Source organism: Eptesicus fuscus, chromosome 5, assembly GCF_027574615.1.
Source record: "Eptesicus fuscus isolate TK198812 chromosome 5, DD_ASM_mEF_20220401, whole genome shotgun sequence".
Lineage (NCBI taxonomy): Eukaryota > Metazoa > Chordata > Mammalia > Chiroptera > Vespertilionidae > Eptesicus > Eptesicus fuscus.
This window is the reverse complement of record NC_072477.1, coordinates 107,102,515-107,126,649: the sequence shown is the minus strand read 5'-3', so window position 1 is coordinate 107,126,649 and position 24,135 is coordinate 107,102,515. Positions and strand designations below refer to the sequence as shown.

Sequence of the window (24,135 nt, the reverse complement as noted above, 5' to 3'; positions counted from 1 at the left end):
CTCCGCAGCTCGGGAGGGGATGGCCCCCTCGGACGGCGCCCGCGGGGGCCGGGGAACCCTCGGCGCCGGGCCTGGCGTGGGAGCGATCGGGAGACCCTCCGGTCCGCTCGGCGGGTCCGCGCTGCGGGGGCGGGGGGAGTGCGCGCTCACCAGCCGCGGTCTCCCGAGGGCCCGACCTAGGGTTCTACTCGGGGAAACGGGGCCTCGTGACCCCGCCCCGACCCAGCGCGGGGCGGGGGGTGCGAGGGTTTGGCTGCTCCGGGGTCGTCGAGTGACTCGGAGGGGAAATGGCCAGGGAGCCTGACCGCGGGGTGCGGGGTCCGGGCCTGAGAAACAAGGCCCGAACCTGATGCGTCGCTCCCGGGCCTCCCTCGCCGGCGGTCCCGCACACGGCTCGGCGGGCCCGCGGCCCGGGGCGTGCTGCCTCCGCCCCACCGCCCAGAGAAGGCGGCCTCGTTTCTTCCTTCATTAAGCGCGAGTCACGACGGCCTTCCCGCCCTCGGGGGTCGCCGGGTCTCCGCAGGCGACGGCGTAACAATGCCCCCCTGCGCGCCAGGTGGGCGGGCGCCGTCGGGGCCGGGCGGCCGAGCCGGCTGAGCCCTGGGGCCGAGGCGCGGCTCCGTCTTTGGGCTCCGGGCGCCCGCTGGCCCGGAAGCCTACGTGCGTCGCGACACGGCCGGGGGCGGGCCGGGGGCGCCCCGAGGCTTTCCCGGAACCAGAATCCACCGACTCGGCGCGGACCGGGGCGGGGCGGGCGGGTCCTCCAGAGCCTTCGAGTCGGGAGCTAGAGCAGCCGGGCCGGCGGCAGCTGCGTCACGCGAGGGGCGGGGCCGCCGCGGGCGGAGGCTGCGGCCGGAAGCGGAAGAGGTGCTGGGAGCGGGAAGTGGGGCCTAGTCGCCGCCGGAGCCCAGGAGACGGTAAGTGTGGTCCCTGACCCATCGCGGCCCGATGGGCTCGCCGGATGCGGGTCCCTGGGTTCCCGAGCTGGTGTCGGCCTGCTCCGTCTTCAACTTGGCCACCGCGGGCCCGGGTCCCGACGCCCCGGGTCCCCGACCTCTCACCCCTGACCCGCCGCTCTTCCCCCGGGGGGCGGTCACCGGAGACCCCGACCTCTCGAGTCCGCGGTGTCGGCGTCCGAGCCCGAGCGGCCCTGAGGCCGCTGAAGGGATTCCGGTCGGGCCCTGCAGCTGTCTGCGGAATGGGGTCGGGTGCTGCCTAGACCCACCCGGAGGGGCCCTCAGGTCCCGCCCCTGCCCCGGCTCCAGGCTCGTCCGCACTCGCCTCCCCGCGCGGCCTGGAGTTTGATCCCGACCCAGGCTGGCGTTCCTCCGCCCGCCCCGCCCGGTCTTTGCCTCGCCGCCGTGGGCGGCGGTTACGGGGGACGAGGCTTGGAGATCTCCGGGACCCGGCGCGGCAGGAAGGGCCGCGAGCGAGGGCCACAGGCTCCGCGTGTTTCATTGTGTTGATGGAGCCGCGCCAGCCCGGGGGAGGGGCTCGGCCCAGCTGACAGTGCCCGTGCCCGGGCCGCCCCGGCCGGAGCTCTGGAGTTCCGGGTGCGGGTGCTCGGTGTGGAGCCGGGTGGGAATTGCCTGAGCCAGGCCCCTGACGTGGTGGAGCTGGCGGCCCTCCAGCTTCCCCGTCCATGCCCTTGAAAAGGAGTGTTCACTCGGTGGTGGCGGCTTGCAAGGTGGCAGGTTTGAAATTGCAGCGGTGGAGCAGCGTCAGCCAAAAATAACCACGGGGCCCTGCGGTGGCCGGGATCCGGAGGGCAGCCGCTGGCCTGGCCGGCTGCTCCCGTCAGCCCAGTTCTGGCCAGGAAGAGCAAATGAGGAGCCTACTGGGTCTGCGCAGAGAAGCTGGCACGCTCTGCCTGGCTTCCTTCACCGTGTAGAGCAGAGCCTTACTGAGTATGATTGTGGCCCTTGGCTTCCTTAAATAACCTGTTTGCTGGCGTTTCAGGGAGTGATAATTGAAGAGAAATGGCCCTGGAGCCCTGGCTGGGAATAGAATGAGGGGCACTAGATAGACCCAGTACTTACCTGCCAGAACGTACTGAAGGAGAGGTTATTTCCCCTGTGATTGCCTGTGTGAAGTACTTTATAGCTTGTCATCGCTTTTGCCAAGTTGGCTGGGAGATGTTATCTGTATTTTCCAGGCATAGTAAATGGTAACCAAGAGCTAGGGTGGCTTGGTCAGGAGGCCAGCACTGTAGGGTTTTCTACCCAGAGCTCCCCGCCCCCCATGGTCCCTTGGAAGATACTTTAAAAATGCCCTTAAGGCATTTAACACAGACTTAGGTGTTACCTGGAATCTTTTTAAAAAAATATTTTTATTTCAGAGAGGAAGGAAGAAGGAGGGGGGGGGGAGAGAGAAACATCAATGATGAGGATCATTGATCGGCTGCCTCCTGCACACACACACACACACACACACACACACACACACCCCCCGGGGGATTCAGCCCGCAACCCAGGCATGTGCCCTGACTGGGAATTGAACTCTGACCTGGTAGGTTGAAGCTCAACCACTGAACCATGTCAGCTGGGTTACCTGGAACCTTTTTAACTTAATGAAGAACTGCTTTCAGTACCTCTTGTGGGCACAGACTTGGGTTAGGCATTTGACCTAAAAAGATAGGCATCTTAGTAAAGGGATGACATACTGTAATCCTCACAGAACCCTGGAAGGGATTACCCTAGCTCCGTGGTCGGCAAACTGCGGCTCTTTGGCCCCTTGAGTGTGGCTCTTCCACAGAATACCATGGCCTGGGTGAGTCTGTTTTGAAGAAGTGGCGTTAGAAAAAGTTTAAGCTTAAAAAATTTGGCTCTCAAAAGAAATTTCAATCGTTGTGCTGTTGATATTTGGCTCTGTTGACTAATGAGTTTGCCGACCACTGGCCTAGCTGTGAGAGGAAGCGGAAGGCCAGTAGCTTACTAACTTGCCTTAAAGGCACACATCTAAAAGTGGCATTGCCAAGGTTCACACTGACATCTGTCTGACACTGAAGCTGTGCTCTCTCCTCTAACGTGAGCATGTGTTGGCCTGGTGTGGACTAGACCGTGCCCTTCAGCTCTGGTGCTTTGTCTGCCCGTGAGGATGGGCAGGGCATCTTCCTTGCCATGGAGGAGCATCTGTGTCACTTGGGGACATGTGAGGTGCCTTCCACCTTCATTTCATAGCTTGGGCACCTGACCCAGGGTAATTGCAGGAAAACAGTGAAACATTAGTCAGCTGATCATCAAAACAGAACAACATTCTAAGTACTTGAGGAGCTGTGGGTAATTTTACAAAGTATTTACCTCCGAGGATTGCTGGGACCTGGACTTCCAGGTAGACAGGGGAAGAAACCTGCTCATGGGTGACTGAGGGCAGAGACTTTCTTAGGATCACAGAGAAGCTCCCAGGAGTTTTGTCAGATTTGCCTCACTGCTCTGCATTCCATTTTGCTCTTTTCCTGACAGACTTCTCATGAGATGGGGCAGTCTCAGTGAGTTTGTCCAAAACGTGCTTGGTCAGGCAAACCTAAGACTGACCACCATTGGAGGTTGGCTGTGTCCAAGTGAAGGGTTGGGAGTAAGGGTGGCCATGGTCTCTGGCCCAGCCTTCCCGTGGAGGCAAGCAATGTCAGGGTTTTGGGGTGGGTGGAACAAGGAGCTGGCCTCACATAGCTATCTTTCTCCGCCGGTGGCTGCTACAGCCTGGCAATTTCCTGTAGTGGATATTGGTCCTTGCTGATCAAGGAGAGTGACGTGGGCACATCAGCTGAGATGGGCACAGGAGGAAAGTTCTAGAGCAGAAAATCTAGAAGTACTGTTGGCTAGAGGTGAGGTACTGCCCAGCGTGGCACTGAGGGTGTCTGGATGGAGCTGAGTAGGTGTCGGGCGAAACACTTGGGTGCTCTGTCCCAGCATCTTTACTGGTGCGGACCCCGAGTGTGGAGCAGCCAGGACTGGCCAGACCACTGTGTCTGCTGGGCCAGGCCCGCGGGTGGGCCAGGGAACGTTTGAGGCCCTTGTCCACCTTCTCTAGGAGCCGCTCTTCTTGTGTCTGCCTGGAGCTCCTCATACAACTGGTGGTCCTTGCTTCTTTGAGGGGGGTCCAGTTCAGGGCCTCCACGGGCAACTGGGCTGTTGAACTTGAGCACTTTCATCCTTGGCTCCTATGTGTTGGCAGCCTGCCAACAGCCACCTGCCTCTGGCTTGACAGAGCAGGTGCTTCCTAGGGCCCCACGGACGGGCAAGAGGGAATTGAGCATAGGAGGCTTCCCTTCCTCCCACCTCTGGTGATGGTGCTTCCCAGCCCCTCCCTGTGTTCCATCTCGGCACCTGTCCTGGCTCACCGGTTCCCCAAGTGCTCAGGCCATCAGGCCAATCAGGGCTGCTGTGCTGGGCGGCAGCTTCTTGTTTGTTCATTGGCAGGGAAGGGTGTTACCTATTGTCTGCTCTTCGACCACTGTGACCTCAGAGTTCTTTTTCACTTCATACCCCGGAGGGGCTGCCTCAGATGGAACAATGGGCCTCTTCTCCCGGAGGCCTGGCTGCTCCGGCAACCCGGAGGCTGGCTGCATGTTTAGCAGGGCTGCCCTTTCTTGTGGCCTAGATGCATCACTGTAAGCGATACCGCTCCCCTGAGCCAGACCCGTACCTGAGCTACCGATGGAAGAGAAGGAGGTCTTACAGTCGGGAGCACGAAGGGAGACTGCGATACCCATCTCGAAGGGAGCCTCCACCTCGGAGATCTCGGTCCAGAAGGTGAGAGGGAACTGGGTCAGAAGGAAGGGCTCCTTCCCTCATCTGGGCCTGGGAGACCGTGGAGGCCTGTGGCAGCCCTGGGCTCCTTCAAGTGGCTGCTGCCTCTGCTCGGCCGCACCTAGATCACTGCCTGTCCTCTGGATTCCTCCCTGGTTTCAGCTGCATTCCCTGGCCTCAGTGTTTGCTTCCATTCCTGCTGCCCCTTCTTTCTCTGTCCTGGAGTCTTCTTTGCCTGGCTCACACTCCGTTTTCCAGGCGAGGCCAGCGTTTCCCCTGCTAACCTCGGAGCCTCCCTCCGTGGGGATTAGAAACAACTAGAGGTTGGCCCCTAGTCCTGTCTCACTCCCAGACCGAAATGATAGCCTCAGCCGGCCACAGGGAGTTCGAGGCCTTGGAGCGCTTGGAGGCCCTCCCCTGGGACCACTCCCCGCGCCGCCCCCTGTGCCGCCGCAGGGATGCCCTCAGTAGCTGAGGTTCTGGAGGCTGGACTTCCTGGACATGTGCCTCCCCTCCCCCCTTCCCTCGGCCTCACGGCCGCTGCCCAGCAGGCTGCTCGGATGGATCTTTTGCAGAGTCTCACCACGTTCCTCTGGCCTTACAGCAGGAACCTGGCTGGTGGGAGGAAGGGCCCTGTCTGACCAGTGTCCCCATGACCTCTTGGCAGCCATGACCGCTTACCCTACCAGAGGCGGTACCGGGAGCGCCGTGATAGCGACACCTACCGATGTGAAGAGCGGAGCCCATCTTTCGGAGAGGACTACTATGGATCTTCACGTTCCCATCATCGTCGACGGTCCCGGGACAGAGAGCCGTACCGGACTCGCAAACATGCCCACCATTGCCACAAACGCCGCACCAGGTCTTGTAGCAGTGCCTCCTCGGTGAGTGGTGGCCAGAGTGTGCTTGCTGGGGCTTTAAGGCCTCATCTGTTCGTAGCCTTTCTCAGGTTGGCTGGTCTGGGTGAGTACTGCTGGCCCTGCACACGTGCATTTGGTGTGTGTGCGTGCGTGTTTGTGTGTGTCGTCTGGTTCAGGTACAGGGCTGAGCAGAGGGCTGGCTTCTCTTCTGGCCCATTGGCAGTGTCAGCTGTAGGGGCTCTGGTTGCGGCGCTGGCAGGCTCCTGGCCTGTCTTGTCTCCACATTGCCCCAGGTTCAGGCTGCTTAGGTGCAAGTGGCCAGGGATACCTCTTAGGGACCCTAACAGGATTGCTGGTGTGTGGTCTGGAGCTGTATGGCCTGGTCCTTCCCACTGAGAGATTGCCTCCACACATAGCTCAGTGCTCTGACTGGTGTGGATGGTACCCACATCTGCAGTCTCACTTCCACACCCCTCCCCAAAAGCCTGGAGGCTGGAGTGCCTACGGGTAGGGGAGGGTCTTCTTATCAGCTCCGGCCGGGAGCTTCCCTTCTGACCTCCAGCCAGGCCTTCTTCAGCCTAGCCTCTTCGCATGAGAGGCAGTCAAGACGGGGGATGAGCTGCCTGTGGGGTGGGACATGTAAAAAGAAATGACAGAAAGGCCTACAGCCCTAGGCCTTGTCCAGTTGCAGGTCACTTGCCAGGAACAGGGCCTGGTGGTGTTTCTGTTGTGCAAGGTTGTATAGATCTCTGCTGAGACCTGGAGCCTACACTAGTCACACCTCTGGGAAGGAAAGCCTGTTGTGTGTCTCCGAGGTTATGTGCTGTCTTCTCCCCCTCCTCCCTCCCTCCCTCCCTCACTCTCTCCCTCCCTTCTGCCAGCCATGAGGCCCCTGAGGAGGAGTGGTGGAACAATGGAGGGGCCAGGCATCTTCTCTGCTGAGCTCTCCAGTGACTATGAGTGGCCATGGTCTGCAGGTTGACGGTGTGCACCCATCATGGCTTGGTGGCCTCTCTGCACACTGCACACACTGCCACAGGAGGGCAGTGCAGGTCTCTGGCTCTGTGTCTCTTTTGGTGCCCTCTGTTGTCATGAGGCTCAGGATGCGCCTGGCCTATGAGGAGCATGGGTGCCATGGCAGGAGCTGGCGTGGGGCCTGTGTGGGCCATCATGGTAGGAGGCCTGGCGGTTGACCAGCCAAGAGAATCCCTGGCTCCTTCCCTGTTGGAGGTTGGTGGCAAAAAGGTTGCTGATGAAGGCCGTTTCTGGTGATGATAAGTCTGGCCGTGGACGCCGTCTGGAGGCCTGTAGTAGCTTGGCTCTGAGTGGCAGCGGTCGAGTATGTGCAGGGCTGTGTGGGCAAGACAGAGGCAGGCAGAGACAGGCGAGGCACTCTGCAGCTGAAGCCAGCGTGGCCTCTGACCCTCTGGATAATGGACCAAGGCTTGGGACAGCCGCATCCTTGCGCCGTTTTCGCTGCGTCTTCACCCTGGCCGAAGCGTACTGGGAGGGCCGGGAGGGAACACAGTAGGAAGGGTGTCAAGGCTGCGGCTCTCTCTCCGCATGGCCCGGCCCCTCAGCAGCAGAGGCTGGTCGTCCTTCTGAGCGTCCACGTTGTCTTTACATACCTGTAGCTGTTTTTACTTTTCTGTTTTTGAAGTCAGTTTGTGTCTTGACGTGTCCCTTGCAATATCCCTATCGTTATATATGCTGTGTGCCTTATGAAATGCTGGGATCTGGAAAATCCAACCAACCAACCCACCGGCTCCTCACCGTCTCCACCTCTGCCTTTGACTGACACCTCAATCTGTCAATCGGAACCGCCTACCATGCGATTGGTCGGATGGCGTTTCGGGGGGCGGTGCATGCAGAGAAGCCAACAGAGCAGTAAGCGCAGCAGCCGGAGTGTGGAAGATGACAAGGAGGGCCACCTGGTGTGCCGGATCGGCGATTGGCTCCAAGAGCGATGTACAGCCACCTTTCGTAAAACTTTACCTCTCTACTTTCTACCCCCTTGTTAGACCAGACCTCTCCTGCCCGGAGGGGCCTCTAGAGCGCGTGGTGCCTTAGTGGGGCCACCAGTAATTGCCTGAATGACACAAACACTAGCAACTTCTGTTTTTAAGAGTGTAGCAGTGAGAGAGAAACCTTTTTTGTTTTTGAGAATTTGAATGCTGTGAACTTGCAGGAGCTGCCGACCCTCTGCCCTCCAGTCCCTCACGCCCTGCTTCTTTTCTCTCCTAGATGAGATTGTGGGGAACCTGGGCGAAGGCACCTTTGGCAAGGTGGTGGAGTGCTTGGACCATGCCAGGTGAGCTGTGGCTGCAAAGGGCTTCAACACCTTGGACCCAAGAGGTTAGGGTTGGCATTAGTGAGCACAGGGTCATGGGAACTAGACGTGACCAGAGAGAGAACTGGCAGATCTGAGAGATGTGACACATGGTGGCAGCTGAGCTCTCTGGGCTGTGCCACTCTGAGTAGCTAGAGGGAAAATTAACTTCTGGAGTCATTATGGGGCAGGACGGCTCAGGGTCCTTCAAGGGACTCAAAGGGAATCAGCCAGTGGGGCTGTGAAGAGGTAGAATTCAGCTCAGGAAGAGGGCCTTTCCACCCTGGTCAGGCTTCCACAGGCGGCCCCCCTGTGTCGAAGGTTGGAATGCCATCAGGGGGTCCTGTTCCAGGAGGAGGCTGGTGGCCATTCCTATGAGGTCCTTTCCTGTCTTGAAAATCTGAGAAAAGGAGATTTTCTCTTGGGAGAGAAAAGCAGGGTGGGGAATATCTGACTCTCGGGCTGTATGAGGCCCGTGAAATCATTTGGTCTGGCCCTCCCAAGACATTAGGGGTGTTAATTAAATGTTCCACCAAATATAGCAGGCTAATGTTTAAGTTGACAATCTTGTGTGGCCTGCCAGTGATGTTATAAATATCCAAATGGCCCTTGGCAGAAAAATGGTTCCCCACCCTTCCCACCCTTGCTCTAGAAGATACCTCTTCCCTGGGGCCTGTGAGCTTTTCCTAGGGCACCAAGGTAAGCCTCCCAGAGGTCTCAGAGGCTACACCCGTGCAGGACAGAGCTGCTTGTTAGTTCCCAACCCAGCATCTGAATTCTGGCTGTTCCAGCCTCAGTAGGTCATCCTACAAGTCACCTCTGGGGGTAGTCACCTCTGGGGGTAGGGGTGGGCTTGGGGGATGCAGAACAGGAATTGTTAAAATCCTCACTGGACACTCGGTGTCTCTGATAAATGCTGTGGCTGGTAGGCAGGCGGGTGGGACCGGAGGGAATGTGGTAAAGGGAACAGCCTTGGCCTCCTAGTGAGAGGCCCCTACTCTGGGCACCCTCACCTCTTGCCAGGCCTTCACTTCATCCTGGAACCCCCATCCCAGGGGAACCATTTGTCCATTTTTGCAGACGTGTTTAGGAAGGTCAGGAGGCAGCCTGACAGGGATCGGGGCTGGCTCGCCTGCAGGTTGGGTTACTACTGGGCGAGCTCTGGGGCTGGTTTTGGTCAGTGGGAGAGGCCTGTACACCTCGGCCCACTCTTTGCTGGGGAGCCGGGAGGTAGCTGAGGCCATAGAGCCTGAGGTGCTAGAGGAGCTTGCAGTTTGGAGAGAGTAGAGGTCTGAGGTTGCATGGGACAGGCTGGGCGTCAAGTGTCTGTTCTCAGGGTAGGCCCTGTCCCTTGAGTCCTGGGTGGTGTCTGCCAAGAGTTGCTGGGTTGGGGTGGAAGGTGGGGGAAGAACTGGGCAGCTTTTCACGAGAACCTCTGCTTCCTTCCCCGGTGCAGAGGGAAGTCTCAAGTTGCCCTGAAGATCATTCGCAACGTGGGCAAGTACCGGGAGGCTGCCCGGCTAGAAATCAATGTTCTCAAAAAAATCAAGGAGAAGGACAAAGAGAACAAGTTGTGAGTGTCAGCAAGGAGTGATGAAAGCTTTCACTGGGGACAGCAGCCTCTCTAACCCTAATTCCCGGGACCTTTCTGGGGCTGAGCAGTAGTATCCTCTCACTTGGTGGCATCATGCCCTCTCTGTGCACTCAGAACTAGGGGAGTTGGGTAAGTGATCCTTGTTGGAAGGAGGCTGTGGATTCCAGCTCAGGTTGTACCACAGCCAGCTCTGAGATCTGAAGCAGGCCTCCCAGCCCTGCGTTTGTGGGCCTTACTGAGTGTGGTGGGCATTAGACAAGATAAACTGGAAGCTGGGGCTCACATCATCAGACACCCACAGGAGAGCCGCCTTTGGCATACGGACGCAGAGCCCTGCGGACTCCGGAGTTTCCACTGAGATAGTTGGAAAAGGCACTGCTAGTCCTGTGGAGTGTCCTGCATCGTTCTATCTTTCTTGGAGATGCAGGGATTATGCCCAGTATCTTATGTAGGTAAGACAGGAGACCTCAAATCAAATGACCCCCTAGCCCACCCCCCTCATAGCATTAAGTTTAGTTCAGTGATGGGCAACCTTTTGAGCTTGGTGTGTCAAATTTCGCCAAAAAACGGAGCATAACTCGGGTAGTGTGTCACTTTGAGGAAAAAACATTATTTCGCAAATGTTTCATCCTCAGGAGCAGCAAATGTTTCATCCTCGGCATGTGGGCGCCTCAGCGGCCGCGTGTCATCAGACATGGCTACGCGTGTCAGTGCTGACACGCGTGTCATAGGTCCGCCATCACTGGTTTAGTTCTTGCTCAGAGCTGATCTGGGTGATGGCTGGTGGGAGATGTACTCTTGCTATTAACAGATCCTCTTTATGTGTATCTGCATTGTGGTGTGTGACCAGTGGCCTGGGAGGGAGTGGGGACTGGCTTCATCTGAGGGAAGGGGTGGGGCAGCCAGCCCCCTCAGCACAGCCTGAGCCCCATCCATCTTTCTCCCCTAGCTTGTGTGTCTTGATGTCTGATTGGTTTAACTTCCACGGTCACATGTGCATCGCCTTTGAGCTCCTGGGCAAGAACACCTTTGAGTTCCTGAAGGAGAATAATTTCCAGCCTTACCCCCTACCACATGTCCGGCACATGGCCTACCAGCTCTGCCACGCCCTTAGATGTAAGTGTCCACACTCAGATGGAGCATGGGGAGGCTGCACTCCTGGCGGGAAAGTCACCTGGCTCTTCCCCATTCACTCTGGCACACGGCTAACCATTCTGCTGAGCCTGGGACCTATCAGGGCCCCTTTGACTGAGAGGCACTTAGGTATGAATCTGTGCAGGTGGAGAGGCCAGGCTTCTCTAGGGGCCTTTGGAGCCAGCCTCTGCCCACAAGCACTCAGGAAGAAAGAGCGAGCTGCTCTAGAATTTTCCTAGCTATCAATCCTGTTCACACCTTCCTGCAAAGGATGCAAAGGTCCAAGTGACCTGGGAGATCCACCCACGGACACCGACTACTCCTTCCCATCTGCCTACTTGGTTGACCGCACCCAGCATTGCAGAAGTTGTGGTGGTTGGAGCAGGACAGGAGGTAGATAGACCCAGAGCAGGGACTGTGTAGATGGAGGGGATGGTTAAGAGCACTCCAAGCAAGGCAAGTAGCTCAGTGATGGCCTGGATCTAGCACATGCTGACACTCGTGAAAAAGGGCCCATGTTGGGGAGAGATGGGCCACACTGCTGTGAGGGTCTTGCGTGCCAGATGGGAGCCTGAGTCTGAAAATGCTGGGATAGGGATTGGTGGGATAAGGATTGGAGGAAAAAGGAAGATTCCCTGCTTAGGGCTAGGGATGAGAAGAGGCAAGCCTGGCTTCATGGATGTTACTGGATTTGGTTTAATACTGTTGCCACCAGCTTGACACTTAATTTATTAATAAGGGGACCTGCATTTTCACTCAACAGCCCCTGCAAACGATGTAGCTAGCGCTGGGGAGATAGAACCACCCCAAGGCTGATGCTGTAGCTTTGGTGAGAGACCAGGCTGAGGAGGCCTGGCCCCTGCAGGGAGAGGTGGAGGGAGGTGTTTTGAATTGAAAGTCCGTCCCCGCCCCCCCGTCCCCCCCCCCGCGTCTTCTCAAGCATTCAAACCCTCCAAGGCCCCAAGCACAGAGAATCTTTGAGAGGGAAGCCAGTGTAAAGGCAGAGCTGTGTCTGTTCCTTCAGCCCACTGTGAGGGTCTCTGGCAGACTGGCTTTGGAGGCTGGATCTGGCCTAGAGCTGGCCAGAGCCAGAGAAGCCCAGGTCCTCAGAGCCCACTTCCCCCTCTCTCCTGCCTCCAGTTCTACACGAGAACCAACTGACCCACACAGACTTGAAGCCAGAGAACATCCTGTTTGTGAATTCCGAGTTTGAAACGCTCTACAATGAGCATAAGGTATCGATGGGAAGAGGGGAGGCCCCACCCAGAGCGAGGTTACCGTGGGACAGAGTTCTGATCTGGCTCCTTCCTGGCCTCAGAGCTGCGAGGAGAAGTCCGTGAAGAACACCAGCATCCGGGTAGCTGACTTCGGCAGCGCTACCTTTGACCACGAGCATCACACCACCATTGTGGCCACTCGTCACTACCGCCCGCCTGAGGTGATCCTTGGTGAGTGGCCACACAGCCCCAGCCCAGAGAGTGGGCGACTGCTGGGAGGGAATGCCTGCCTGTGTGCCTGCCTGCCTGCCGCCCACTGACTGCTTGCCAGTCACTGTGGCTGTCAACTTGGCCTGGCAGAGAAAGGGACCTGTACCTGGGTTTGGGCAAGAGTCCTGTCAGCCAGTGGCTGCTGCCTTGTGACCTCTGGGGCGGGAGCACAGAGCCTCAGAGCCTCTCCCTGTTGGCTTTCAGAGTTGGGCTGGGCACAGCCCTGTGACGTCTGGAGCATCGGCTGCATTCTCTTCGAGTACTACCGGGGCTTCACGCTCTTCCAGGTAAGGCCCTCCCACGGCCCCGCTACCCTGGTGCTCACAGGGGCCTGCTGTGGGAAGACCATCCAGGACCCACCCGTCAGCACATTGAGAGACAGAGTGGGAGGTGCTCAGAGAAGGAAGAGGTTAGGGTAGCTGAAGCACCCAGGGAGTCTTCAGCTCAGCCATTAAGGATGAAGGGTTGGGGCTCAGAGTAAATATTGGAGGCATGAGGCACAGCATGAGGGAGGGTGTGGAGGTGGGCTGGGAGAGAGCGAGAAACGTGGCCTTATCCTTGGCCAAGGGTAGCAGGCTGCCCCAAGGTCACAGAAACCGGGAAGGCACTTTGTCTCTTATCCTCCCTGTGAGAGGGGCTGAGGCTTGTACTGAACCCCGCTTGCTCTACCTTGACCTTCCATAGACCCACGAAAACCGCGAGCATTTGGTGATGATGGAGAAGATCCTAGGACCCATCCCATCACACATGATCCACCGAACTAGGTAAGGAGCCCTGGCCCGTAGACCTTTCCCGTCTTGCTGGTGGGTCAACAAGCGACTGCAGTCTTTGCAGAAGATGCTGTGGCTCACCCAGGCTCATAGCTCTCCCTGTATGCCCCTCTGAGTGACCCGACAAACCTGCTGTCCTGCTGGGTCAGTCTAGGGTTCCCTGCCTGCTATCTTCCCCACCCCCACCCCCACATGATCTCCGCTGTTCCTTCATTTTCAGGAAGCAGAAATATTTCTACAAAGGCGGCCTGGTTTGGGACGAGAACAGCTCTGATGGCCGCTATGTGAAGGAGAACTGCAAACCTCTGAAGGTCAGTTTCTGGCTTCCCCCAGCTCAACTCATGCACTGGGCATACATATAGCAGAGGCAGGCCAGGCAGCTAAAGGCTGCCCTTTGGTTCTGTGGGAGGCTGCTGGGTGCTGGTAATGGGCTCCTTTCAAACTGCTCCAGAGGGGCTCTTAGCCCTACCCCTTCCCAGCAGGGTGGCTATGGATGTAATTGGGGGACACCAGAAGAGCCAAGTATCAGAGACCATACTACTTCCAGCCCCCCCCCTTCTCTCAGTTTTGGGAAGAACTAGGCAGGACTGAGGTGAGGGGGCGGGAAGTAGACATGACCAGGAAGCCTCTGTCAACTGCATTCGGTGCACGGACGGTAACGTTCACAGAGGGGATTTCTACCTACCAGTCAGAGGCACCAAACCAGCAAAACATCCAGCAGCCTGACAAGTTCAGAGCCAAAGGCTGTAACAGGCATAAAGAAAGGAGCCACTCACGGTCCAAGAGGGCAGTCTTCCAGGAGGCGGCATTGCCGCCTCAGCCCACGCAGGAGGCCCCCCCCCCCCGTCACTGAGACACCTTGTATCCCCGAGCAGAGTTACATGCTCCAAGACTCCCTGGAGCACGTGCAGCTGTTCGACCTGATGAGGAGGATGTTAGAGTTTGACCCTGCCCAGCGCATCACACTGGCGGAGGCCCTGCTGCACCCCTTCTTTGCCGGCCTGACCCCCGAGGAGCGGTCCTTCCACACCAGCCGCAACCCCAGCAGATGACAGGCACAGGCACTGCCCGAGGAGATGGACTGGGCTGCCGGGCCCTCTCCAGCCGCTCACCGCCGGCCCCGGCCAGAGCCACCCCGTGAACAGTGCAATGTGAAGGAAGGCAGGTGCCTGCGAGGGCGGAGACATGCCCAGCTGCCAGAAAGCACAGATTTGACCCAAGCTATTTATATGTTGTAAAGTTATAATAAAGTGTTTCTTACTGTTTGTAACCCCTGGTACCAGTGCGTCGTCTCCAGGCTCCCTGTCTTATAATAAAGTCTTTAGCAGTTCAGCGTGTGGAGCGCGAAGTATGAACCGGGCCAGGCGCAGGACCAACCAGGGAAGACCAGAAGCTGGGGGTTCCCTTTGGGCCCAGAAGGGCATTTTAGCCTTCAGCCTGCTGACAGACCGTCTTGTACCTGTTCCCCGCCGGCCTTTACATACCTCCGCTCCAAGGACGTTGAGGGAAAGACCACTGTCATTCACCAGGGGCACCTAGTTTTACTCGCTGCATGTACCCCAAACTACAGCTGATGAAGGCTGTCGGCATGGGACCAGGTGGGCTCCCAGGCTCCGGCAGTCTCACTGCCGTCAGGCTACAGAGCGGAACTTAGAGCGCAGGACTGTGTCGTTCGGCTTTATTTTAGTGCTGGTTTTTGGTCCCCCAAGAGCTGTTTGAATGAATCTCGACTACCTGACTGGGGCCCCTTGGGGACTGGGCACTGCGGGCAGGATGCCTCTGAAAAGAGCCAAAGACAGGAATCGTGCTTATCCTGAGTACCACTGTGAAATGCCCAGGCTGGGCACAGTGCCACCACGGGGGAAAAAACAGGCTTGAGCATAAATCCCAGTGGCTCCTCAAGGCCATTGCCCCCAGGCCACAGCAGTTCACTAGAGCAAGCTCTTTTGGACCAGGTTGTCCTGGCTCACTTTCTACTGGACCCAATCAAGGACCTAGTCACATTAACAGCCAGCCCGAACTGCTTAGTGGTCGCTCACTAAAGTACCTGTCATCTAGCACTGCTCAGATTACGGCCTGTGACTGAAAAGGGCCCAATCTTGGGAGCTGCTTGGTCCTGAGAGTGAGCAGAGGCCAAGGGAGGGTACACAGCCCAGGGCTGACAGTCTGTCCTCCCACTGCTGGGAACAATTTAACATTTGAGGAAGGATGGGAGGAGGAGGGACCAGCCCCCTGCCCTGCCTCCTTTGTTCCTGGCTATGTTCCTATAGGAACGGAATAAGCAGCCTGAACCCAGAGCCTGCCTACCTGTGTCCGTGAGCCTTGGTGAGCCTTCCCGCTCACCCCTTGAACCAGATTGGGCAGGCACAAAGCAGGAGGCAGCCTGAAGCCCTGAGAAAAGCTTTAAACCACAAGTCTTGCTCGGGCAGCTGCCAGGCACTCCAGGGCATGGCTCCTGCTCCATCAGCCTCCCAGGGCCGAGGCCTGTGAAGGCCTAGGACAAGCATGTCAAACGAGGTCGGCAGGCCACATGCCTCACTTAGTCAGCCGCGAGTCTGACATGCTTGGTAGGGGCTTAGTGCCTCAGGACCTGAGCAACAGTGTTTCTGTGGCTGAGCTCCACCAGCCAACTTACCCAGAACTGGCCTCATTTCGGCATCTCTGAGATGAGGTGCTGGCCCCAAGCCTGTTCAGATGGGACAGCCAAAAAGGGTTCCAACAAGGGAGGGACATGTGCCCTGCTCTTGGATGATGGCTACGGAGGGGAAACTGTAGGGCTGTGTATGTGCTGGCACAGAGGTGGCCTAGGACAGAAGCACCAGGGCCCCCCAGCTAGAGAGGGTACAGTGAGGGAGCACTGCTGGCAAGATGGGCATGTTGGTTCTACAGTAACATAACCTGGTATTACCTGTGAGGAAGCCACCCCTTTCCTTGCCTCTCAGAGTGGGTTAGAAAGGAGGGCCCTTGGGGAAAATCCCAGCATAAAACTTGGTCAGCTAAGGGAAAGGGCAAAAAGCCTCCAAATCTCCTTGTGGTGGACTCCACAGCCCTCACAGCGAATGGGGAGTGCAATCTGTCCTTCAGTGCACGGCTGCAGTGCGGTCAGCTGTCCATGATCAGAGCGGACACAAAGCCACCAGCTCTGAAACAGGAAGCACAGGCCCCCAAACAGGACCTACCCAAGCCAGGCCCAGTGGCTGTAAACCTGAAACACCGTTTGTGAGCTGCCTATGGTCTGTAAACAAAGCCCGACCTGGCCATGCAGGGGACCGAGTGTAGAAATGCCTGGAGCCACTGCACACTCGGCCCGCCGCCTGCCTCACACACCCTGGCGAAGGGCAGGTGACGGGTCGGCTTTAAGCACATGTTAGCAAAAAAAATATATGCTCTGTCCTCTCACAGAAGAAACACACCCAAAAGAGAGAAATTAACAATAAGGTCCATGAAGCGTCACATCCTCTTAAGGCATTCGTCGTCAAGTTCAGTGTCAGGAGCAGCAGGGGACTACCAGGTCCAGCTTGTCCAGAGGCCTCTAGGCAGAGTGCAGTGGGATTACAAACTTGCAGCCAAAGGGTGAGTGGTAGTTGATCCCCACCTCCTGGAACACCTGCTGGGGAATGCCGATGTCGCACAAATAGACGCGGCCCGCATGCTCTCCCAGTGGGAGAGGCAGGCCCAGGGCCAGTGACCACTTGGCATCAATGCCCTGCTCGACTTCATGCACTGGAGGATCTATGCTGAGTACTGGTGCCCGGTTCTGGTTGGCCCAAGCCACAGCTGCCTTGTACCAGGGCTGATCCCGCAAGAAGGCGTTCTCGGGACAATCCAGACAGTTGATCACCAGGTCCACGGGACTAGTGGGCAGATCTGCAAGTGGAAAAAAATACCATCTGAAAAGCCCACCAAGCAGAGAACCTAGGTTGGGAGCAGAATCCAGTGGCCCTTCAAGTGCGTGTTCAGACACTACCTCAGTGCTTCTCCGTAGGCCAGCCTTCTAAGGCCGGGCCAGGCCCGAGGCACCGGGAGTTCCAAGGCTTGGTGGGAGGGATGCTAGAGACCAACGGCATGTCAGCCAGATGGACCACTGTCCTCATGGAACTCAGAGGCTGAAGCACTGTCCTGCTGGGTGTGCAGACCTTCTCACAGCATAATCTGACTGACTTCCTGGGAATATGAGCTCCAGGAAGGCGGGGTCTACTGCCAAGTCCGCACTCACAGGGAGGCACTGCCTGCCATTTGCTGCCTGGCCCTAGAAGTGATCAGGCAAGAGCATGCTCACTTACTCTGCTCCGGGCTAGCCTGATCTAGCTGGTCTCTTCACTAGTCTCATGGACATGGGTCTTCCTTGCAGCCCAACTTAAGAATGGGGAGGGAGCCAAAACCGGTTTGGCTCAGTGGATAGAGTGTCGGCCTGCGGACTCAAGGGTCCCAGGTTTGATTCTGGTCAAGGGCATGTACATTGGTTGTGGGCACATCCCTGGTGGGAGGTGTGCAGGAGGCAGCTGGTCGATGTCTCTCTCTCATCGATGTTTCTAGCTCTCTATCCCTCTTCCTTCCTCTCTGTAAAAAATCAATAAAAAAAAAAAAAAAAAAAAATGGGGAAGGAACCTGTCACTTCTCCCAGGCATTTACAAGGGCTTCTCTGCTCTAACCAGGCCTCTGGGCCAGTATACTAGTAAGAACAGATGTTTTAGTAAGCATGTAACTCTTGACCAAGGACTCATAATGGCTTTAAATACCACATATACACTTATAACTCCAGAGTGGATCCCTTCACTAAACTCCAGACTCATATTTACATATATAAATTTCCACCTGTTTATCCAGCGGTACCTCTGAGCTTCTGCTCTTCCCCAAAAAACCTCGTCCCTCAAATCTTCCTATTTCAGTGATGGCACCTCCATCCTTCCAGTTCCTTAGGCCAAAGACCTTGGAGTCACTCATTTTAAAAAAAAAAACTCTTCATTGTTGAGATTATTACAGACGTTCCCCTTTCCCTCCCCATCGTCCCCCTCCAATAGGATCCAGTCCCGCCCCAGGCCCTCACTACCCTATTTATCATCCGTGTCCCTGGGTAATACATGTATGTGTCCCTGGGTAATACATGTATGCAATATGAGTTCTTCCGTTAATCTCTTCCTCCCCTCTCCCCTTCCTCAGAGATTCATCAGTGTGTTCCATGTTTCCATGCCTCTGGTTCTATTTTATTCACTAGTTTATTTTGTTCATTAAATTCCTTGTTCATTTGTTCTGATTTTTAGGTTCCATTGTTTATATTTATTGCCATTTTATTGTTCGTATTTTTTTATCCTTTTTTCCCCTTCTTCTTCAAGAAGATCCTTTAACATTTCATGTAATGCTGGTTTGGTGGTGATGAACTCCTTTAGCTCTTTCTTGTCTGTGAAGCTCTTTATGTGACCCTCAATTCTAAATGATAGCTTTGCTGGGTAATCTTGGTTGTAGGTTCTAGCTATTCATTACCTTGAGTATTTGTTGCCACTCCCTTCTGGCCTGCATAGTTTATGTTGAAAAATCAGCTGACAGTCGTATGGGTGCTCCCTTGTAGGTAACTGACTGCTTTTCTCTTGCTGCTTTTAAAATTGTTTGTCTTTAACCTTTGGCATTTTAATTCTGATGTGTCTCAGTATGGGCCTCTTTGGGTTCCTCTTGTTTGGAACTCCATGAGCTTCCTGGACTTGTAAGTCTATTTCTTTTACCAGGTGGGGGAAGTTTTATATCATTATTTTTTAAGTGGGTTTTCAATATCTTGCTCCCTCTCTTTTTCTCTGGCACCCCTATAATGCGAAGGTATGCTTGAAGTTGTCCCAGAGTCTCCTTACTCTATCTTCATACTTTTGGATTCTTTTTTCTTTTTGCTCTTCTGATTGGGTGTTTTTGCTTCCTCATATTCCAAATCATTGATTTGATTCTCAAAATCCTCTACTGTTGAAGCCCTGTAAATTATTCTTGATTTCTGACTGGACTTTTTTTTTGTCTTTGGTATTCTCATTAAGATCCTTGAATGTCTCACTAAGTTCCCCAAAGCTCTATGAGTCCCCTGAAGATCTCATTAGGATTCTTGAGTAACCTTATAACCATGGTTTTGAACTCTGTATCTAGTAGTTTGTTTGCTTCCATTTCTTTCATTTGTAACATGTTTCTTTGTCTCCAAATTTTGGCAGCTTCTCTATGTTTGTTTCTATGTATTAGGTAGAGCTGTTATGTCTCCAGGAATTGGTAGAGTAGCCTTGTGTAGTAGGTGTCCTATAGGGCCCAGTGGCTCAGCCTCCCCAGTCACCTCAGCTGGGCCCTCTAGGTGCACCACTGTGTGGGCTGTGTGCACAGTCTTGTTGTAGTTAAGCCTTGATTGCTGTTGGTATCACTGGGAGGAATTGACCCCCAGGCCAATCAGCTGTGAGGACCAGCTGCAACTACAGTGGGAGAGCTGCTGTGAAGGAGACACCCCTATGGAGCAGGACTTGCTTCAGTGGGGTTTTGGTGCTCACTGAGTCTGCCCCTTGAGTATGTCTCTTGTGGATGTGTGGAGTTGTGATCTGATATGGTCTGAAGCTGTCCACCAGGTGCACTGGCTCTGGGGCCTCCAGGGAGGTGCAAAGTCAGCCTCTGCCTGGGCCACCCAGCTATAGAGATCTGCAGATGGCTGCTATTTGTATTGGGCTGGGAAGTGCACAGGCGAGGCCCAGCTGTGAAGCAAGGCAAGCTGCTGCTAGTGCCAGGCCTGGAGCCACTGATTGAGAGGTATGGGGTACACTGCGGCCAGCTGCTGCTTGTTACATTTTAGAGAAGTCTGAAGCCTGAGCCAGGACAAGCCGTTCTTATGGAAAAACCACTGCAAACAGTTTGGGTGGGGCAGGGTCACAGGGAATCACCAGGGTGGGATGAACAGTATAGTCCAGGTTGATGGAGACTCAGATATGGTGATGCCTCTTGGCACTGTGGTGGGGAGGTAGGTCTCAGCAAAGGAACAATGGCCTCTGCCAGCACTTCTGTCTGGAAGAAAGCTGACCCCCAGTTATTATGATGCCAGACAATTTAGTTCCGCTCCGTATGTCCCTGGATTCTTCCAAGCTGCTGCCCCAGCACTGGAGCTCAAGAGGGAATGAGTCTAAGTTTGTGCGCCAGCCCTTTAAGAGGAACTGCCTGGGATCCCAGTAGCCTCCGTGTCACTCAGCCACAGTTCCTGCTGGTTTTTAGCCTGAAGTTATTGAGACTTCTCTTCCCAGTACTGGTATCCTGGGCGTAGGGGTCTGGGATACCTTGTTCTTCACGGGAGGGCCTCTGTGGCCAACATATCCCTCCTGGTTAAAAACATGCCACACGTGGGTGTCAGACTAGACCAGTGGTCGGCAAACTCATTAGTCAACAGAGCCAAATATCAACAGTACAACGATTGAAATTTCTTTTGAGAGCCAAATTTTTTAAACTTAAACTAAATAGGTAGGTACATTGTTATTAACTTAATTAGAGTACTCCTAAGCTGGCCTTTGCTAAAAACTCAAGGGGCCAAAGAGCCGCATGTAGCTCGCGAGCCGCAGTTTGCCGACCGCTGGACTAGACTATTCCATGCCTCCACCCCTTCTACCAGTCTCAATGTACTTGCTTTAATTCCCTAGTTTTAGGACTTCCATTCAGCCAGATTTCAGGTGATTCTGAATGACGGTTGTTCTATGGTTTAATTTTGATGTGGACCCTGAGCTGGATTATACTTTTCTTCTACTTATTCCTCTGGTGACTTTATATCTCACCCTGGTAAAAGTTCAAACCCTTACAGTGATCCATCCATAGGCTCTTGATGACCTGACGTGGAAATATCTAGTCTGCTACTCCTCACCCAACCCTCCAACACTCTCTTCTCTGCTTTATTTGTTTCCAAAATACTACAAAAAATGTTACTTATTCATCTGTCCTAACCAGAATGTTAAGCTCCATGGAAGCATGGATTTAAGAAAAACAAAAAACAAAAACTATTGCTTTACGAGAGAAACCAAGATGGCGGCATAAGGTAAACACCTAATTGTTCCCTACCACAACAATTTTGAAACTACAACTGGAAAACAGAGCGCACACCGTCCAGAACCACCGGAAAGCTGGCAGAGTGGAAAACCTACAACTAGAGAAAAACAGAGAGGGGGACGCTGAGCCTCAGGAGCTGTGGAGGTGCAGAGATCCGCCAGCGCGGAGAGGGCGGGCGGCTGAATACGCAGCAGGCTTGCTTGCAGCCTGCGGAGAGGGAGGGCAGCAGACGCTGCGTGGCTAGCTTTCTCATTTGGGAGAAAAACAAAACCTCCCGACTGCACTGAAATCCAGCTGCGGTCGGGGAGAAATTGGTCTGTTTGGCAGCAGGCGAGGCTCGAAAGCTGCCTTCTCTCAGAGGCGCGCAGCCATTGATTAGGGCACGGAGAAACCTGCCCTCTTAGGGCTGCGCAGACGGAAACCAAGTTTGTCTGCGCCATTCTGAGACTCCGCCCCATCCAACCTGAGCACAGCCCTCCCAGTGACTGGATTTTTCCTTCGGGAGAAAAACAAAACCTCCGGTCTGCACTGAAATCCAGCCCCCGCTGGGGAGAAACTGGTCTGTTAGGCAGCGGGAGAGGCTCGAAAGCTGCCTTCTCTCAGAGGCACGTAGCCATTAATTCGGGCACGGAGAAACCGCCCCTCTTAGGGCGGAGCAGACGGGAAACCAAAGCTTGTCTGCGCCACCCTGAGACTCCGCCCCATCCAAGCTGAGCACAGAAGCTCTCCCAGCGGAGACACTGCTGATCCTCACAGTCAACTGGCTTGGAGATCAACTCCCGCCAGTGATACCAACAATCCCAACCACTCTGAACTCCAGTTTCTGGGGACACGCGGGGGACCCAGACGCCTACGGGACTCTCGGCCATCGGTCGGAGAGTGAGTGTGACTTTTCTGTCGGTGTGGACGACACCAGATTTCAACCACTCTCATAAGGGACACATTCAAGAGGCAGACTCAGTGAGCACCAATGCCCTACTGTGTCTCCAGCACAGCAATTCTTCCGTTATATAGACAGCAGGCCCTCACAGCCAATTGGACCGGAGGTCAATTCCTCCCAGTGTACCAACAGCAATCAGGGCTTTTAACTACACCAAGACTTTCCACTCAGCCCACAAAGGGGAGTACCAAGAGCAACCACCTAGGGTGATTGGGGAAGCTGAGCTACCAGCTCCTATAGGTCACCGACCACACAAAGCCACTCCATCAACACAGGGAGGCAGCCAAAATGTGGAGACATCGAAGTATGTCACAAGTAGGAGAGATGGAGGAAAGCAAACTAATGGACAACACAGTGTTCAGAACCATATTTATAAGGTTACTCAAGAATCTTCTAAAAACCGCTGAGAAACTTGAAGAGACCTTCAAGGACCTTAATGAGAATACCAAAGAAATGGAAAAGGACCAGTCAGAAATTATGCATACACTGTCTGAAATAAAGAATATACAGACACTCAACTGTAGACCACCATACCCTAAGAGTCAAACCAAAGAGCTGGAATATGAGGAAGAAAAAAACACCCAACCAGAGAGGCGGAAAGAAAGAAGAATCCAAAAGTGTGAGGATAGCGTAAGGAGCCTCCGGGATGGCTTTACGCGTACCAATATCCGAATTTTTGGGGTGCCAGAAGAGAGAGAGAGCAAGATACTGAAAACCTATTTGAAGAAATAATGACAGAAAACTTCCCCCACCTGGTGAAAGAAATAGACTTACAAGTTCAGGAAGCACAGAGAACCCCAAACAAAAGGAATCAAAGAGGACCACACCAAGACACATCATAATTAAAATGCCAATGGCAAAAGACAAAGAGAGAATCTTACAAGCAGCAAGAGAAAAACAGTTAGTTACCTACAAGGGAGCACCCATACGAATATCAGCTGATTTCTCAACAGAAACCATGCAGGCCAGACGGGAGTGGCAAGAAATATTCAAAGTGATGAATAGCAAGAACCTACAACCAAGACTACTCTACCCAGCAAAGCTATCATTCAGAATTGAAGGTCAGATAAAGAGCTTCACAGATAAGAAAAAGCTAAAGGAGTTCATCACCGCCAAACCAGGATTATATGAAATGCTGAAAGGTATTCTTTAAAAAGAGGAAAAAGAAAAAAAAAAGTAAAGATAAAAATTATGAACAACAAATACATACCTATCAACAAGTGATTCTAAAAATCAAGTGAATTAAAAATCTGAGGAACAGAATAAACTGGTGAACATAATAGAATCATAGGCATAGAATGGGAGTGGATTGATAATTCTCAGGGGGAAAGGGGTGTCTGTGTGGGGGGTATGGGAAGAGACTGGACAAAAATCATACACCTATGGATAAGGACAACGGGGGGGGGGGGGAGGAAACTGGGTGATGGGGAGATATGGGGGAAAAAAAGGAGAAACAATTGTAATAATCTGAACAATAAAGATTTATTAAAAAAAAAAAACTATTGCTTTATCCTTTGTGTCAGGAACAGTGCCTGTTCCATTAATATTTGTGAAATGAATAAATGGGTCAACAGCTCTCTATCTGAGTATGGGACAAGGAGGGTGAAGGGATGGGAAGTAGGCAAGTCAACACCAAAGTAGTTCCCATTTGTACTATGACTCCTTACGACAGGCAGAGCATGCCTTATACGTAAGGTGTTTTTCCACCTGTTGCCACTGGGCCGTACAATCAGACCATCAAACTACTGAGGAGGGAGGCGGCCTCAGCCCAGCCTTGTGCAAGTGCTCACCTTTGAGACTAGACACTTGTTGGCCTTGGGTCTTGCTGAAGAGAGACAGCTCATTGGTGATGGACTCGAGCATCTTGACAAAGTTGGGCAGGAAGAGGATCACCTGGACATCATGGTTGGCTAGGTGCCTTCCACAGCTGATACCCTGAGCCCCCTTCACATGGGGCCCACATAGCAAAGCCACCGTAGGCCTCTGGTGAACATTTTTGGGATTCAACCTGGAACAGAGGTAAAGACGCATTCTCAATTGCAGACCTGGCAATCCCGTGCACCCCAAACCGAGAGAGTGCCTCGGCACCTGTTAACAGCTCTCAGAGTTCCTGATGGTCCCAGGATGCGGAGGTCTACAGCGTCCCCTATCCCAGTGTCACTTCATATGCTGGATCTTCTCACTAGGCAGTTCATCAGATCTTGGTCCACAGAACACTGTTTTCTTACCAAGAACATTT

At 54.5% G+C, this 24,135-nt stretch overlaps 2 protein-coding genes across 4 annotated transcripts in view; one reads left to right on the top strand and one right to left on the bottom strand.

Annotated features, from left to right (window-relative positions):
* Positions 1-787: 787 nt before the first annotated feature.
* On the top strand, positions 788-14,192 carry CLK3 (CDC like kinase 3). Of its 3 annotated transcripts, none has more exons than XM_008157065.3 (13): positions 788-917; positions 4,600-4,751; positions 5,416-5,632; positions 7,480-7,576; positions 7,853-7,919; positions 9,394-9,510; positions 10,481-10,647; positions 11,806-11,900; positions 11,984-12,113; positions 12,357-12,439; positions 12,837-12,916; positions 13,143-13,233; positions 13,798-14,192. In XM_008157065.3, exons 2-13 carry the CDS (start codon positions 4,600-4,602, stop codon positions 13,972-13,974), a joined length of 1,473 nt encoding a protein of 490 aa, XP_008155287.1. In that variant the 5' UTR covers positions 788-917; the 3' UTR covers positions 13,975-14,192. The 3 variants fall into 3 exon arrangements, with proteins under 3 accessions (XP_008155287.1, XP_054572679.1, XP_054572680.1); XM_054716704.1 differs by lacking the exon at positions 788-917 and adding an exon at positions 1,496-1,907; XM_054716705.1 differs by lacking the exons at positions 788-917; positions 4,600-4,751; positions 5,416-5,632; positions 7,480-7,576 and adding an exon at positions 7,580-7,591.
* Positions 14,193-14,233: 41 nt separating this feature from the next.
* The window catches only part of EDC3 (enhancer of mRNA decapping 3), an 89,864-nt gene continuing 79,962 nt past the window's right edge, over positions 14,234-24,135 (bottom strand). Inside the window, exons 6-7 of the mRNA XM_008157064.3 lie at positions 23,687-23,904; positions 14,234-16,789 (exon numbers count right to left, since the gene is read on the bottom strand). Of these exons, the coding sequence (XP_008155286.2) occupies positions 16,455-16,789; positions 23,687-23,904 (553 nt within the window). The 3' untranslated portion in view covers positions 14,234-16,454. The remainder of the gene's footprint in view (positions 16,790-23,686; positions 23,905-24,135) is intronic.

What these genes read in the sequence shown, in the direction of transcription:
- CLK3 (XM_008157065.3), top strand. Translation starts at nt 4,600, where the DNA reads ATGCATCACTGTAAGCGATACCGCTCCCCTGAGCCAGACCCGTACCTG. An exon ending in GCTCTGCCACGCCCTTAGAT is followed by an intron (nt 10,648 to 11,805) that starts GTAAGTGTCCAC and finishes TCCTGCCTCCAG; the next exon opens with TTCTACACGAGAACCAACTG. An exon ending in CACATGATCCACCGAACTAG is followed by an intron (nt 12,917 to 13,142) that starts GTAAGGAGCCCT and finishes CTTCATTTTCAG; the next exon opens with GAAGCAGAAATATTTCTACA.